This window comes from Dreissena polymorpha, chromosome 7, assembly GCF_020536995.1.
Source record: "Dreissena polymorpha isolate Duluth1 chromosome 7, UMN_Dpol_1.0, whole genome shotgun sequence".
Lineage (NCBI taxonomy): Eukaryota > Metazoa > Mollusca > Bivalvia > Myida > Dreissenidae > Dreissena > Dreissena polymorpha.
The window spans coordinates 27,155,480-27,173,951 of record NC_068361.1 but is presented as its reverse complement, the minus strand read 5'-3'; the positions used below and the strand labels follow the sequence as shown (position 1 = coordinate 27,173,951).

At 34.0% G+C, this 18,472-nt stretch overlaps 1 protein-coding gene across 1 annotated transcript; it reads right to left on the bottom strand.

Moving 5' to 3' along the window:
• Positions 1-5,990: 5,990 nt before the first annotated feature.
• On the bottom strand, positions 5,991-9,091 carry LOC127838866 (uncharacterized). Its single transcript, XM_052366888.1, has 3 exons — positions 8,696-9,091; positions 7,381-8,372; positions 5,991-6,858 (listed from the first exon to the last, which is right to left on the bottom strand). The coding sequence occupies exons 2-3, from the start codon at positions 7,481-7,483 to the stop codon at positions 6,506-6,508; spliced, it is 456 nt and encodes a 151-aa protein (XP_052222848.1). The 5' UTR covers positions 7,484-8,372; positions 8,696-9,091; the 3' UTR covers positions 5,991-6,505.
• Positions 9,092-18,472: the final 9,381 nt, after the last annotated feature.

Below are 18,472 nucleotides of genomic sequence, written 5' to 3'. Positions count from 1 at the left end.
CAGTAAAGAGAAAAGGCATCTGTTCACCAGTAACATCTTCAGTTAAGTGTCAACATCAGACTTATATTAATTCCCCCTTTAAAATATTTTACAGCTGAAATGTGAGAAAGTGATTTTGCATCACATTCTACAGAAATAAATAAGTTGTTTCATTCCTACACTGGCCATTTAAAACAACAGCTTTTTTACAATATGGGATTCCAGTTCCAAGCCACATATTGGATGAGTTCAGTGAGAGGATATTCAGGAGTCATTTGTGATTCTCTTTTTGTGATTCATGTGAGCAAACACAATTCTTATTATTTTTCCCCTTTTATAAGCTTTAATTAACAAATTTAATCGTGGATAAAAATATGGAATTTTGGACAATGTCATCAATGCTTTAATGACTTATAGACTTAGTATGGTATTTTTCAAGTGTTTGTAATTAGATGTATTTGTATGCATGACTATAACCAGTTATGTTTGAGTGTTTCCCTTTTTACTACTAACATCTTGTCAAACTTTTAGGATTTATTTTTTACAATTTCACATATTCACAAATCATTCAAAAGAAACATGACACCCACTTTGTCATGTTTGGTAGTTTACTTAAATTGTCCTACAATTTTTAAATCGTTATATATTATGAATTTATCTAGTGTACTTTATTATGTCATCTCTTTTTGGCATTATTCTTTATTTGTTTTGTATTGCGTCTATTGACACCATAGTAGGCACATTTGTAATTCTTTGCATTAAAATGTTTGTTCCTTTATTCTCATTAAGGTAGAAAACAAATTATTTTCACTACATGTTGAGGGTGATAGAGTTGAAGTGTAGGATAATGTAAAGCAAATCAAATAATTTGTCCCAAAATACATCTCCTCTAAAGCCCCCGCTGGGATTTAAACCCAGACCTCTTTTCTCTGGCATGGAAAGTATTCTATCTTGGAATACAAGGTCAGGCTAGTGGAAAATGAACAATTGTAAGACTATAAACCTTCAAAAATATAAAAGTTCATCGGACCAATGAAAGCACACATCTGTTAATCAAATAGACTTCAGCTTAAGTTCCCGTATGTTATTACTTTCCATTATTTATGTATTTTCAAGCATTGTATTTATCCTGATAAAAATTGCACTTCCTCAACACATGTTACGTTAAATACCGGTAGTAAAATCTAACAATATACTATGGTTTGTTTTTCTCTGTTGATATTCAAAAAAATATGACACCTTTTTAAGGGACTTGTTGACATATTTTTGTTTTTTGAATAATGACAATTTTGTTTAAATACAATAATTGAAAAAACGAAAAAGTTTCAAATCTCAGTCTGTGAACAGTTCTGATGAAAAATATACTTTTGCTTGTATAAAACTTGAGTGCAAGTATACTTGTGTAATTTTACTGAAGAGACTAATTTCCTGTTCCTGACGATCAGTACTATCAATGAAGCGGTAAAACGTTTACTTCAATCATAGGTTGAAGTACTAGTCACCTGTGTGATTTCTGTAATGCTCATCTGAAACTGAAATGTTGGCAAAAGACAGTAACCGCTACCACTCGATTGCCTAAGGTACGACTTAAAAGTACCCCAGATTCTATTAAGTATTTTTAAAGGGACCTTCAACCAGATTGACGAAAAGAAAAGAAAGGTTCTACAATACAGTATTTTTTACAATTATTAGATTATATTGATTAAAATATCACGACTGGTATATAACATTACTTGAAAAAAGTTAATATTTTCAGTATATATTCGGTAATCAAATTTCGCGATGTGAAATCGAAAGTACATCGCGAAAATAGGTGACATATCGATATACACTCTATAAATAACGCAAGTAGATGATCATTTTATATATAAAATATATACAATCACTACGCATGCACATTTTGCATTCCTGGGTTTACCACGTGACGATGATGATCAATCTACTTGCGTTATTTATAGTTAACTGGTATAGTAGTTACCTGTTAGTGGTACATATACCCAATAAAATTGTATTATCGAATATATGAAAATATGAAAATGTAACAACTTTTTGTAATATACCAGCCGTGATATTTTGATTAATATAAACTAATAATTGTAAAAATACGGTATTTTAGAACTTTTCCTTTTTTCGTCAATCTGGTTGACGGTACGTTCCTTTAAGTATTCTACAAAGAACTCGGGATGCAGACAATACAGTAAAAAGTGCCTTTAATCGTACTTTCCATACCTAGGGGTACTTTGTAGTACATGAGTCAACAATGAACAATTAAGAATCATTAACACCATCAAAGTGAGGTTGATAGTAATGTGATAAGGAGCATGCATGATTAACCAATTGGCCTTCTTCACAAGCAGTCTTCACGGTTATACATTTAAAGCTCTTTTAAATGTTAGTTATTTTTGTCCTGGGTTAACATGTGTAATACAGCTCAGTTGTTAGATCACGTACTGTGCTGTTGTTCCAACTGTCGTGGGTTCGAGCCCTGTATTGGGTGAAATTTTCCTCCGAAATCTACTTTTAAGCCCTTTTTCACCAACCGATTCTTAGACTTCAATATAGAAATCAATAATATTCTTAAAACTTTAATGTACTGAAACAACTTGAAGTTAAATCAAGTGTGGAAGTTAGCACCTTTAATAGTATATTATTTGTAAAAACAACATGCTAATGACATAAGCACCATTTTGGGCCTGTATATATACGCAAACTCTGGTATTTCTATTGAGTATAAGACGCCTCTGAACCATATTCAGTCATCATATATAGAAGAGTACTTAAGTCTACATGCGGAAATATTTGACTTTTAAAATACACCAACTGGATCGTGTAAATATTGTACAAAAGCCTCTGCTATTACGTACTTATCATAATATTTAGATCAAACAACAATTACAATCAAATTTCATCACATGAACAATGCTTTTTCTACTTATGACTAGCAAAATTCCAATTAGGTCCCCTTATTTATTCCATAAATACAACAAAACTTACCGTCACTTCACTTTGAGTTAATCGAGACTGAGATCATCCGCAGTCAGAAAGCCAGGCATTCAACAAAAAAATGTTTGTGTTATGCTGCAATTAATCGAGTAGTTAAAAAATGATGTCAGTTGTATATAAACAAATATTGAAACATATATAGGATATTTAATGATTCAAATACATAAAGATGAAATCGTTCACCATAAGCAAATCATTTTCTTTTTCTGTAAACGTAAGTAAAAAATATATATATATATAATTGCGAACAAAGGTTGAAGGTAAAATGATTGTTCATTATATTGTCATAAATATGTGTTAACAATGTAATAAATGACTAATGGGAAGAAAATGCATATCCCACCCATTCTTCCTCAAGTAACCCCAGCTTTCCCCTTGGTTGCTGCACCACCTATTCTTAACCATGTAAACGGATTTGTTTCACACAACAGCCAGGCAGCGCCCGTTTGCAATCAAACAGCCAACCGCTTCCGTTTCAATCCTATGGCCAGGGAAGATGCGACTTTTGGACAACAGTCTAGTTTTGGGTCCGGATTCACGAGCCCTAGCACAGGAGGGTACCAGTCTGGTATGACGAGTCCAGAACCGAGCTGCGCTGGCTCGTTGACCGATATACCGCATGGTCCTGGACCATTTTCAATTTTCGTCCACAATATTGGAGAGGACGCAGAAGACCGTGAGTTGTGGGCCCTTTTTTCTCAGTCCGGGACCGTTGAGAAGTGCACGGTGATGATGGATACGGACCTAAAGGTCTGCAAGGGCTTTGGCTTCGTTGATATGGTCCTACGTGATGGAGGCTTCCAACGCCATTCAGAATCTGAACGGGTACTTCTATAAGGGCAGGCAAATTAGTGTGTCGTTCAAACACCAGAAATGACGTAAAAACGACTGTTTGTTTGGGAGTGGCACAAATTTATGCTAAATAGAGATTTGGCGTCCCTTTCTTTAAATATTAATTCTACTTATAAGGCATTGATACCCGAATTTATGTTTTTCAAGTTTTTTCCTTATTTTCTACCAATTTTTTTCAATAAATAGTGTTATTGATGATGTCAACAGATCTCGATCTAATTGATTAAGTTTTCCTTTCGATTTGTGGAGTATTGTTTGATCATAATGCAAAGAAAGAATTTAGTGGGATAATTTAAAACCTTATATTAACTATAAGCCTTTTATTTTACTTGTTTTTGTTTGTTAAATTAACATTGGTGCATTCTTGATTATCGCGAAATTATTTGTTAAAGTTTTATTCACAGTGCTGTTAATGTGAAACAGATATATAATCACATGCATGCTTATAAAAAACTGCTAGAAATTAAAGGGTTCCTGTTAATGGCTGATATTTTTTATTCTTCAATTCTTTTTCTTATGTGGTAATTCATTTGTGTAAACAAAAACTATCGGCATGAACGACGTTCCTTATATTGTTTTGAAAAAAGATAAATGCGAAAGTTTAAAGCGGGGGTATGAACTGTTGATTAAAAATCTACAAGAAGAATTGGCGGATTCTGCACAGAAGTTTCAACAACTTCAAGAGGACCTCGAGATTGCGCACCGGCACCAGCAGGCGACAGAGGTGGAGCTGGCACAGCTGAGGTAGACCATTGAAAGAGAACGGCAAAAACAGGGCGAGATAACGAGGTAGGGGGGGGGGGGAGAAGTAGTTTGGGGGTTTACCATGTTTGAGGTGAGATTGAGAGATTACTAGGAGTTGGAAGATTACTAGGTATTGAGGGATTTCTAGATATTTGGATATTACTAGATATTGAGAGATGACTATGTATTGAAAGATTACTTGGAATTAAGAGATGACTTTGTATTGAGAAATTACTATGTATATGGAGATTTCTAGGTATTTGGGGGTTACTAGATAGTGGGAGATTACTATATCTTGGGAGATTACTAGTTATTGGGGGATTACTAGGTATATGGAGATTGCTAGGTATTGGGGTAGCTATTCAAGAGGCGGTTACTATATAGATTGTACGAAATGGGAGATAATTAGGAATTTGAAGATAATTAAAAAAGGAAAATTCATCTTGTAGCGCATGAAGCCATACAAGACACCAGGGGAAGAATGAAAATATCCATTTATTAAAAATAAACAACTTTACAATATCCATTTATTAAAAAAACCCTTACAATATGCATTTATTTAACAAAACTTTACAATATACATTTATTTAACAAAATTTTACAATATTCCTTTATTCAAAAACACGATACTGTGTATTTCCAGAGCACTTGATCGTGAGAGAGCCAGATGCAATCATCTCCAGCAGAGCTTGGAAGTGGAGAAGTTACAGACAAAACGGTTTAACAACAGAGACCAGGTAACATTGAGTCTGAACCCCCCAGGTCATGTAGTTTAATGTGCTCATGGTGAGCTTTTGTGATCGCCTTTTGTTCGTCCTCTGTCTTGCCTTGTGCGGCGTCAACATTTACGTTGTTAACACAGTAGAGGCCACATTTATTTTCCGATCTCATGAAATGTGGTCAGAAGGTTTTGTCTCAATGATATCTTTGACGAATTTAAAAATGGTTACGGATGCTTAAAAACACGGCCTTTCAGGGGGCGGGGCATTTTTCTTAATATGTCTTTATATGGCTATAGTAAAACCTTGTTAACACTCTAGAGGCCACATTATTGTCCAATCTTCATGAAACTTGGTAAGAAGATTCGTCCCAATAATATCTTGGATGAGTGCGAAAATGGTTCCGGTTGGTTGGAAAACATAGCCACCATTGGGCAGGGTATTTTTATGTATATGGCTATTGTAAAACCGTGTTAACACCCTAGAGGCAATTCTTGGTCCGATCTTCATGAAACGTGGTCAGGACATATGTATCAATGACATATTGGATGAGATCGAAAATGGTTCTGGTCTGTTGAAAAACAAGGGCACCAGGGGGCGGGGTATTTTTCCTTATATGGCTATATAGATGTACATGTATGGCTATTGTGAAACCTTGTTAACGCTCCAGAAGTCCACTCAAGGACAAAGGTGAATGTCTACATAAGTAAAAGTTTATTTATTCAGCAATACATAGTGAACGGTAAAAGGCAGATAGCATGAATAACATAAATACATATATAACTATTATCAACAAAAGTATAATCTAAAAACAACAATTAGAGCTACACAAATCTGTACAATACATAATTGTAAATCTATAAAACTTAATATCTTTTAGGACAGACCTCATGGTGACTGTTAAATATCAAAATGAAAATGTAAAACCTTCGGTCCCTCCTTAATTGCACTCAGCCGTTCTTTTTACTTTGCATAACAATTACACCAATATATTGAAGAACATAATTACAAATAAATCATGTACGTATATGTTATTCATTTTTAAGATATATATCAAGATAACATGATTTGACATTAGTAGGCAAGACAATAAATCACCCATTTGAATAATGTGATGGAACATAATACTGAATACAAGTTTGGTGTTGCCAAGAATTAATGTAAACTACATGTTCCAAAATGTTTGTACTGAAACTTGTCAAACAAAACTATATTACTTTAAACACAACAATGTTGTTACTATCCGCTTGTCCCACAATGAGGGATGCTTTACTCCTTTTGAAGCAGACTGACCATGAGCGATCAAGTCCATCACTCATTCTAGCAAGAGTTGCCAGCTTCTTCTTGCCTTCACCATCCAGATGTAGGATAGTCTTGGAGTCAAACCCACAGACCAGCACCTGTCCCAGATCAGTCACATGAATACCTTCTGGGTCTTGTAGGTCTGGGTCTGTGAAGGTGTGGAGAAGTGTGCCATCTCTGGCCAGGGTGAGGACCTTGTCATCCGTATTGTTGGTGACAAATATCTTGTCACCTGAAGGACTCACTGCACACTTAAGTACTGTAAAGAGAGTGGGATCATTGTAATTAGTTCTTAACCGATTCATAATGTTAATAAAGGCACTGTTACACTTATTCACCCCAGCTATTTGTTGTAATTAATAGAAAAATGATGTTTCTTACAAGGAATCATGTATGCACGGATGTTTATATTATGCTGAAACCCCATGGAATAAACATCTCTTAAATTTTCTAAATAAGTACATTTACTCACGGACATAGTCAGAGCTTTCTGACATGGTTATTATTATGGAAATATTTTCTTAACATATAAAAAGTCATATACAGGAAAGAAATATGCAAGATAAATACTTAATCAAAAGAAGGACGTTAATGTTGGGGAGTTTTCATTTACGTATGGTGAAATTAATGTGTCAGGTATTTGCAAATATAATTGTCTGGAACTGGCAAATGTAAAATACAAATGACTTTTGTGTAAATATTTATATACAAAGCGTAATGCTATTGTATTATTTTATATTATAATTTTAAATGTTATTGGAATATATACACCAAATTTTACCTGTGTATTTGACTGAGGTATCTTCATATAACTTATTCAAAAGGGCTCCTTTCATTGAATACTTGTAAAGAGCAGTGCCAGTAGTGAAATACAGGTCTTGCATATTATGAGCAATACCATAACATTCATGTTGAAATTGTTACTTGCTTCCCTTAACCAGCGCGCACCATCCACCGAGACAAAGTGGACCTCATGTGTGTCATCCTCATCCACAGTAACAGCTACTTCACTTGGTGTGATTTGACACATACCACCTGGATAACCAGTTAAATCACAATGATCCACCACCTGGTATTGAGGATTGAGTAGCTTAAGTTGTTTATTAGCATTATCTGCAACAAGTATCGGATCATCGGAGAGAACACAAATGACATTGATATAGCAGCTTATATCTTAATCACTCCATAAGCGAACATTATACTCTGACTTTCCTTGCACAATGAATACCTGGTCTGATAATGCCTTGGTACTGAGTACAAGCCTCCGAAGACCTGACAATTTAGACATGAACTGTTGAACATCACTGTCGGCCTGGAATGTCAGTGAACTTTCAACCTGAACTGAGTTCTCCTTCAGATAAGTTTCAGAATGATAAATCTTTTCCAGACATTTCTTACTTGCAATAAATGACAGTTCCACTTTTCCTTTATCAGCAACATCATGTATTGCGCCACTGTGTTGTTCTAGATCATTTTTAGCTTGCTGCAATTGTCCGCATCAGTCTCGACAGAATTTTTTTGATTTGTCATCTAGCTCTTTAATGGTGTTTTTTTTCAATCTTGTCTAGAATACTATTTATGTGTTTGCGTGTTTCACGTATTTTTTGTAGTTGTTTGTCGTATGAAGCCTGCAAAGACTGAATGTTTGTATCCCAATGATTTTTAAGTTTCTTGATTTCTTCAATAATAGTTTTGATCTTTCTTGCTAGTAGCAGCAAATCTGGTAGAGGTCCTTTGACTTACTCGGATATCAGTGTTACTTTAGCACATTGTCTGAAAGGGAAAAAAAATTCAAATATTTGTATGTGGTTTTCATGGCCATTATGCAAAAATATGTTAAAACTTTTGTTCATCATGTTTTTGTTGTTTTTAAAATCCTATTTTTTAGTAATTATATATGTAAAGCTTTCGTTATAATACTTCTTTCTAATTTTAAAAGAATCATAATTAAAATTAATCTTATTTCAATTTTCATGCACATTTGATGTATTTTTACAGAAAAATACTACAAAAAAAATAATTGATCTGAATAATGCTGTATTGAAGGGTTTATATATCAAAACAATTTTTTTTAAGCAAATATTTATCCCAGTTACCTGTGATTGAGGAAAGCACAATTAGTGCAGCACAGCTGACTGTGGTCATTGAAGAACATTTCTAGACGTTTGTCTTCGTGAAGGTCACATTTCTGAAGGAAATCCTCAACTTCCTTGGCCACTGGCCACTTACTTGTGTCTCCCCTTCCATATGTCACATGTTTCCCAAACAACTGACCATGAAGGATCATGCATTTTGCACAAGAAAATTTTACACAGTTATCACAGTAAAATTCTGCCCACTGGTAGTTTTGTGCGCATTACAGGGCGAACGTCAAAAGTCTATAATTGAATCAAAGCCTTTAGCTACAGTTGACTGAGAAAACGTTGCCATCTTGTTCATCTTATTATTTATATTCAGAAGAAAGCTATATTCCTTAAATTACACCCGTTCAACTGGTGGCTAAAATCAAATAATATAATACTTTGTACGATACAATTTACAGATAAAGATTTGAGCTATCAGTACTTGACTTCATGTGACTGTATGCATTACCAAATCATATGAGGTGTACATGTATTTTATCATATATTATTAAAGTCCGTTATCCCATCATAGAAGAACAAAAGAGTCAAAATTGTCTAATAAATCAGTTGCAAACTGTTTTTAAATCATTAAAATTTGAGTGGCGAACTTCTTTAATTTGTGAAAATTTGAGTGGTGAACTTCAAAAATTTGTGAAAAACGGCCATTTTCCAACAAGGAAAAATAGCCCTGTTTTCACGTCTTTTCATCCTTTTTATGGTTGGGGCTGATATATGGTGTCACTCTTGGTGTTTCAAATATTACAGTCTTTCTTTTAAGATTGATTTTAAAGTTGAGGTATTTCATGTCTTTTTGTTTGTCAAGTGTAGTTGCCATATTGTATCATTATATGTATGGCAAATCTGCTGAGAGTGTCTCTCTCCAAATTAAAAAATATATATTTATTTTTCATTGTATTGATTACAGAAATAGAGGTGAAAAAAGGAGTATTTAGCAGCAATATGGGAAAAATGGGCAGTCTGGGTTGAAAATGTCGTCACAAATGAGCTTGTGTAGATTGCACAGGCTAATCTGGGACAACTATTTACACTATTGCATTAAACCCCCTTTTTCAGATTGCTATTCAGTTGTTATTTTAAAGCTTCATGGAATGTAGAATTTGAAATATTTAGTATTTTGCACACATTTCAGTGCGAAAGGTTAGAAGCCTTAAAACAATTTCGTAACAAAGCTTTGTAATTGAGCCTTTTGTGGGAAAACGGGGCTAAAAGCATTTGTCTAAAGTGTCATCCTAAATTAGCCTGTGCAGGCTCAAAAGGACACTTTCCACCTTACAAGATTGATTTTCACTAAGAAGAGACTCTGTTCAAACAAAAGATATCATAAAAGTGGAAAGTGTACGTCTCTGATTAGTCTGTGCAGGCTAATCTGGGATGACATGAATTTTGCGTAGTTTTAGTTTTTTCATATTTTGTGCATTTTGCAGTTTGAGAGGCTGGAAGCCGTTAACAAACTGCAAAAGGAGCGCGAGCAGTCGACCCGCTTTAAATCTGAGCGCGACCAGGTCACGGACGAGCTGCGCCAGGTAAAATCTCGTGAGATCACGCTAAATCAGGATCAGCAGACAGATAAAGCAGCCATGCATAACAGCGTACGTGAGACCGAACGTGAGAAGGAGGAACTCAGAATGAAACTCGTATGTTGAGAAACTTTTCTTTCAACACTTTGACGCTTAAAATGCACGTTCAAGGGTTTGTCCTTAAGAAAATAAATTTAAATTTAAGAAAGAGGAATTCAAGATGAAACTCGTACGTTGAGCCACTGTTGTTTTAACCCTTTTCAGCTGGAAGCGAAGTGAAAATGGCTCTATGCAAACAGCATAAAACAGCATGTTCAGGTTTTATGCTGTTTGTTGCTCACCAGTGTCTTTGGGTTGGAACAAATTGAATCTATTAAATCTTTATGATGAGCCACTTTTTTTTACCCCTCACAACTTGGCAATGAACTTTGGTGGGTAAGTACTCCCTTAGAAAATCAAATTAAATTTAAGACCTTTTTTCGGCGTAAGCTGTATTAAGCCAGCTTTTCACCCTGACTTGACCTTTGTAAGTGTCCAATAATATTCAAATAAAATTTCCCGCGGCTAGGTACGAATGAATACACTTCATTTATTCCATTGGCTGATTTGAGTATAACACCAGAACATTGGAAACATATCCGCGTCTTTGTAACACTGTTTTACTGCATGAAACAATTTTATCTCTAATGAAAAGGCTCAATAGATAGAACTGTTTTAAGCCAGCTTTTCACCCTGACTTGACCTTTGTAAGTGTCCAATAATATTCAAATAAAATTTCCCGCGGCTAGGTACGAATGAATACACTTCATTTATTCCATTGGCTGATTTGAGTATAACACCAGAACATTGGAAACATATCCGCGTCTTTGTAACACTGTTTTACTGCATGAAACAATTTTATCTCTTATGAAAAGGCTCAATAGATAGAACTGTTTTACAATCAATTTTCGACATAAATACAGTTTGTGCGTTCACCTTTTATTTTCAGAGAGTTACCAGCGCAAACGCGTTTATACTAAAGGCTATATTCTCATATATAGTACTTACTTGCATTGCATTTCAACCCGAGAGGTTTAGGGTCAATTCGCGGCCATTGTGTGAAAGTCAGAGTTTATATACAGTTCATCACCGGAGTTCGCAGAAGGGGTTGCGATCTTTCATTGAAGGAAAAAATTGGAATCTATGCTATTTTTGTCTGATGGAGTAAATAGTTCGTTTAGTCGCTTTGTCGATATATCAATATTTTAGGCACAGCTGTTGCCTTGGTCGTGTACAGTTGGCGTAAACAAGCCGTCGTTTCAGCAGAGAATTGTTACCTAACTTTAATGCATCGCATTCCAATCCGCAAGGTATCAAGGTCAGTTTGCGGTCAGTTGCAGAAATCTTTATATAAACGCCGTCTCGTAAACTTTGTGCACTTGAAGTCTGTTTTGATCAGAAAGATACTAAATAAAGATATTCGGCGATATTATTGTGGTAATGTCAATCATCGATTTTTAATATGTTTTCAACATTTGCATGATAAGGACCAATTTTGATAAAATTATTTAGAAATATTTATCCATTTAGACCAGTTTATTAAGCATGAGCACAATAATTCACTATACTATAATTATGCAATTAAATAAGATTCGAGTATTGCCGGCTGACCTATATGCACTCGTTTATTTTCATGTTTCTTGTGTTTTTCTATTCTGTAAATATAGATATCTGAGTTATAATATCACATAAAGCAAAATAAGCCACGAAATCTGGCGCAACACCCCGTAATTGATTTGCTTGTGATGTAGCTAAGAACTGCGCAGAAAAAAGGCATCCGCTACTTTTTATCTCATAGAGATAACTTTTGATCGTTCATAAACATCGACCACAATCAACGCCGTATATCTTTTTTAAAGATATTTCTTGTTACTAGAATCAAACAATAAAGGCTTAATTTAGCCTTATATACTATTTAAAGAGACGCAAACAGCATAAAACCTGACTGCGAGTAACTCACAAGCCTATCTGGTTTTATGCTGGTTGCATTGAGCCATTTTCACTTAACCCTTTCCCACTCAGAAGTAAAGTGAAAATGGCTATGTGCAAACAGTATCAAACCAGATCAGCCTTCAAGTAACTTGCAGTGTGTTCACGTGTTATGCTGTTTGCTGCTCATAAGTATCTCAAGGTTGGAAATGAAGCCTTTAAAACTTGAATCCAGTAAGAAAGGTCTTTGATTAAATATAACTTCCTAAGGGACTACAAATGTGTAAAATAAGTTTCTCAGTGGTAAAGGGTTAACTTTTGATTGGGAGGATAACTTCTTATTGGGGAAGGGGTTAAGTAGGTGTATGCTTGCTCTTTTGAAGGTTGCAGTTAAGTTGGAACAGAGGAATATTGGAAAAAATATGTATGTGGGACAATTTTTGTTTTTTCTAGATTTGCTTGTTGCATTGTCATGAAGTATTGACTTCAGTCAATATTATTACATCCATTGCATACCATAAAAAAGGTAAATTGTTGTATATGTTTATTCAAAAGTATTTGTGTTCTTACAATGTTTATTGCCAAATTCAACATTCATTGTTTTTTATCGGTGGCTATTCAACCAGTCTTGCAAATGCCATCTTCATTGTTAAGAGCTTTCCGGTTTGTTTTACAAATCCAGTTGTTCAAGGCATAAAAAGTCATTTTAGTATGTCATATAAATTCAATTAGATAATTTTTGGGGATGGGGGGTTGGTTACCCACTTTGTCCGAGCAACAAAAAAAACTAGCAAAAATAATGTGGAACGAAAAATGCCCTTTGAAATGGATGTTGCAAAATGTATTGAAAGAGCTGCATTTTAGGTGAATTAACAGGAGCAGGTGTCCGTAAGAGAAGCCATTTCTTATTTGTCCCCTACCGGTGAAACCGGTAGGGGACTTATGGTTTGCGCTCTGTCTGTCAGTCCGTTTGTCTGTCCGTCACACTTTTCTGGATCCTGCGATAATTTTAAAAGTTCTTAATATTTTTTCAATAAACTTGAAACATAAATATATGGCAAAATGGACATTATGCACGTCATTTCATTTTGTTCCTACGTCAAGAATTATGGTTGCTATGGCAATAAATAGACTAGAAATACTGCTGAAATTGGTGGTTTTCTGGGTCCTGCGATAACTTTCAAAGTTCTTCATATTTTTTCATGACACATGGATAGATGGAAATATGGACATTATGCACGTCATTTCATTTTGTTCCTACTGTCAAAAATTCTGGTTGCTATGGCAACAAATATATAAAAATAAAATAAATTCTGACAATGGTGGAATTTCTGGCAATGGTGGAGCCGGTAGGGGACATATATTGCTTGGCAATAGTCTTGTTTAAATTGTTATACATTTTTAAATTGTTGTATAATATAATAATAATAATTTCAGTTCAGCCCTTTTGAATAAGTTATATGAAGATACCTCAGCCGAATACACAGGTAAAATTTGGTGTATATATTCCAATAACATTTGAAATTATTATATGAAATAATACAATAGCATTACGCTTTGTATATAAATATTTACACAAAAGTCATTTGTATTTTACATTTGCCAGTTCCAGACAATTATGTTTCAAATAACTGACACATTAATTTCACTATAAGTAAATGAAAACTCCCCAACATTAACGTCCTTCATTTGCTCAAGTATTTATCTTGCATTTTTCTTTCCTGTATATGACTTTTTTATATGTTAAGAAAATATTTCCATAATAATAACCATGTCAGAAAGCTCTGACTATGTCAGTGAGTAAATGTACTTATTTAGAGAATTTAAGAGATGTTTATTCCATGGGGTTTCAGCATATTATAAACATCCGTGCATACATGATTCCTTATAAGAAACATCATTTTTTATTAATTACAACAAATAGCTGGGGTGAATAAGTGTAACAGTGCCTTTATTAACATAAGGAATCGAATATGAACTAATTACAATGATCGCACTCTCTTTACAGTACTTAAGTGTGCAGTGAGTCCTTCAGGTGACAAGATATTTGTCACCAACAATACGGATGACAAGGTCCTCACCCTGGCCAGAGATGACACGCTTCTCCACACCTTCACAGACCCAGACCTACAAGACCCAGAAGGTATTCATGTGACTGATCTGGGACAGGTGCTGGTCTGTGGGTTTGACTCCAAGACTATCCTACATCTGGATGGTGAAGGCAAGAAGAAGCTGGCAACTCTTGCTAGAATGAGTGATGGACTTGATCGCCCATGGTCAGTCTGCTTCAAAAGGAGTAAAGCTTCCCTCATTGTGGGACAAGCGGATAGTAACAACATTGTTGTGTTTACAGTAATATAGTTTTGTTTGACAAGTTTCAGTACAAACATTTTGGAACATGTAGTTTACATTAATTCTTGGCAACACCAAACTTGTATTCAGTATTATGTTTCATCACATAATTCACATGGGTGATTTATTGTCTTGCCTACTAATGTCAAATCATGTTACCTTGATATATATCTTAAAAATGAATAACATATACATTCATGATTTATTTGTAATTATGTTCTACAATATATTGGTGTAATTGTTATGCAAAGTAAAAAGAACGGCTGAGTGCAATTAAGGAGGGACCGAAGGTTTTACATTTTCATTTTGATATTTAACAGTCACCATGAGGTCTGTCCTAAAAGATATTAAGTTATATAGATTTACAATTATGTATTGTACAGATTTGTGTAGCTCTAATTGTTGTTTTTAGATTATACTTTTGTTGATAATAGTTATATATGTATTTATGTTATTCATTCTATCTGCCTTTTACCGTTTCTATGTATTGCTGAATAAATTAACTTTTACTTATGTAGACATTCACCTTTGTCCTTGAGTGGACTTCTGGAGTGTGAACAAGGTTTCACAATAGCCATACATGTACATCTATATAGCCATATAAGGAAAAGTGCCCCGCCCCCTGGCGGCCTTGTTTTTCAACAGACCAGAACCATTTTCGATCTCATCCAATATGTCATTGATACATATGTTCTGACCACGTTTCATGAAGATCGGACTAAGAATTTTGCCTCTAGGGTGTTAACAAGGTTTTACTATAGCCATATGCAGAAAAATACCCTGCCCAATGGTGGCTATGTTTTCCAACCAACCGGAACTATTTTCGCACTCGTCCAAGATATCATTGGGACGAATCTTCTTACCAAGTTTCATGAAGATTGGACAATAATGTGGCCTCTAGAGTGTTAACAAGGTTTTACTATAGCCATATATAGACATATTAGGAAAAATGCCCCGCCCCCTGGAAGGCCATGTTTTTCAAGCATCCGTAACCATTTTCAAACTCGTCAAAGATATCATTGAGACAAAACTTCTGACCGAATTTCATGAGATCGGAAAATAAATGTGGCCTCTACAGTGTTAACAAGGTAAATGTTGACGCCGCACAAGGCATGACGGAGGACGAACAAAAGGCGATCACAAAAGCTCACCATGAGCACATTAAACTACATGACCTGTATATTGTAAAGTTTTGTTAAATAAATGCATATTGTAAGTTTTTTTTTAATAAATGGATATTGTAAAGTTTTTTACATGAATGGATGTTGTAAACTTTTTTAAAACTTTTTTTTAATAAATGGATATTGTTAAGTTGTTTTTTTAATAAATGGATATTTTCATGCTTCCCCTGGTGCCTTGTGTGGCTTCATGCGCTACAAGATGAATTTTCCTTTTTTAATTATCTTCAAATTCCCAGTTATCTCCCATTTCTTATTATCTATATAGGGACCAAAACGTGAGAAAATATTGGCTTATTATAACACCTTAATAAGGCCCAACATGAGTGAATTTTTTTTTAATTTAATTTTCCCTCATTAAATTCTGAAACATGAAAAGAATGGACATACGTGTTTCTTTCTGATGTTGAAATATTATGCAGATAAAATAGTTAGTAATTTATCCCTCTATTTAGAGACTTGACGTCTTTGAGAATCAAAAGGACATTTGTTCATACAAAAAAAGATGTTTTCTATTTCAGTTTCTATAATTTTATTTTCAAAATTGTTATAACAAGGACAAACATATTAATAATATATCAAATCAATTTACAGTTGCTACTAAATCAAATTATATATTTATAATTTTCAATTGCAACCATAAAGTATTATTTTGCTTGACAACAGTAGTGTATCAAGTCTTTCAAAATGTCTTCCTCGACGACCTGGAAACGTAATATGTTTATGCACAGTGGAAGTAAATATTGAACCCCTCTTTCTGAACAAAACAATTAGGAATGATGTTAAGATTGTTTTGCTTACTAAGATTTTTATTTAAAACAACAGTATTTTAGTTCTACAATGGCAGTCACTTTTCCTGGGTAAACTGGTCAAACCAGTACTTGATCATTTATATGCCAATAACTGACGACTGCCATACTGGAGAATGACTTAAGAAAAACAGTTATTTCATGACCATCTCAAAGTTGTATGGGCATATAGACCCAGCATTCTTCTGAACAATCTTCAAACTGAACATAGCAGATAGCAAGGCTTCTACTATGTGTAGAAATTTTGTTCTAATTATATCCTAAAAAGAGATAAGTTGAATGCAACACACAATCTACACATAAGCCTTATAAATAAAAAAAAAAACATTTAAGTTTTATGATTATGCATATAACATGGTGTATTTTACACTAATGTTATCAATAAATAACATATTTGGTATTATGTAAGTATTGACCTGTGACAAAGAATTCGGAATAAACAATATACAAACAATATTAACTTCTATTGGAGTGGACTATAAACAAAACAAACAAACTAATGTAAAATTGTATACATTAAATCTCACATAATGGCAAGCAGAGCTCCAGATACGATGCGTATCTGCGTATTTACGCATTAAAATTAAAAAAAAAACGCATTAAAAATCAACCCGGTACGTAACATTACGCAATACAAATGCGTAACAGGTTAAACCAATAATCGAGATGAGTTTTTAGTGTAAGTTAACCTTTGAATCAAAAGTAAACAAGCTTGTAATCAAAATGGCAGCCCATCATGTTTGTGGTTAAAAAGGGACGGAGCAACCAGCGGCTCTTGCGGAAATGTTTTAAAGAAAGTCTGTTCATATCATCATTTTAACTTCTTTCCTTTGCATTTATGAACATAAATAACAAATAATATTTCTAGATTAAACGCGCCATGTAATATGTAAGTTATCTGTGGAAATAGAAAAATACCCCTCAATATTCCTAAGTACCCTTTATGGCTGAAACAAAGGATTAAAATACGCTTTAAAAATAATATCAGGGGGTAACATACCCTTTCAACTAAATCCTTATCTGGAGCTCTGATTGCAAGCAATAGAAAGAGCGCAGGTTGAATGATAACAATGGCAATTTTCTATAAAAGCTTTGCTCGGCCAGTTTTAGCCTTGGTCTAACTTTGAGTTAAATCTGACACTGACCTTTATGCATACACAAAATAAAGTACGGATGATGAATGTAACTTGAATCAGGTTAAATAGATAAACAAAGAGACTATTCATGAGTGTTATTTACACTAGAGTTCTGATTAATATTGCGAGCTATAAAAGATCTTCCAGCGTTATCTTTGGAAAAAACACTAAAATTTTAAACTCTACACATACATTAATGATTCACATTAAATTGTGCACAAAAATCCATCACAAATCGTATTTTTCATGGATAGCAGTTGCAACATCTCTCATGGATCTACTGGCAAATATTCCTGTATCACAGCATTATACTTAATACAGTATACTTAACTGTATACTGTGCATAATATATTATGTTAGCTTTTTGTTGTACACAATTTACTGTACCTTTGAACCTCAATCGTTTTTCACTTTACATGAATTAATATTGCACAATATAGCCCCCAAACATTCTTGAATAACATTTAACATGTACAATTTCAACTAAGGACTTTAAAGACGTAAATAACAAGAAGAGAAGTGATATAAAAACCCTTTTAAATATTTTACAAAATAAAGATGTGTAATTTTTAATTTACAGCCGTCCATATGAATGTATGAAAACTGTTTAAAACAGAACAGCTTTTCAACAGAGATACTTTTACACTGGGTTTTAATTGCCAGTAAATAAAAAAGTTTATGTTAATCACAGATAACCATATTTTGGTTATAATACACAAACTAATCTGTACAATCTTATAAACAGCAAATAAACTTAACAAAATACTGC

Excerpts from the sequence above, each read along its gene's own strand:
- LOC127838866 (XM_052366888.1), bottom strand. The coding sequence starts at position 7,483 with ATGCAAGACCTGTATTTCACTACTGGCACTGCTCTTTACAAGTATTCA. Across the intron at positions 6,859-7,380 it reads TACCTCAGTCAAATACACAG|TACTTAAGTGTGCAGTGAGT; the intron begins GTAAAATTTGGT and ends CTCTCTTTACAG.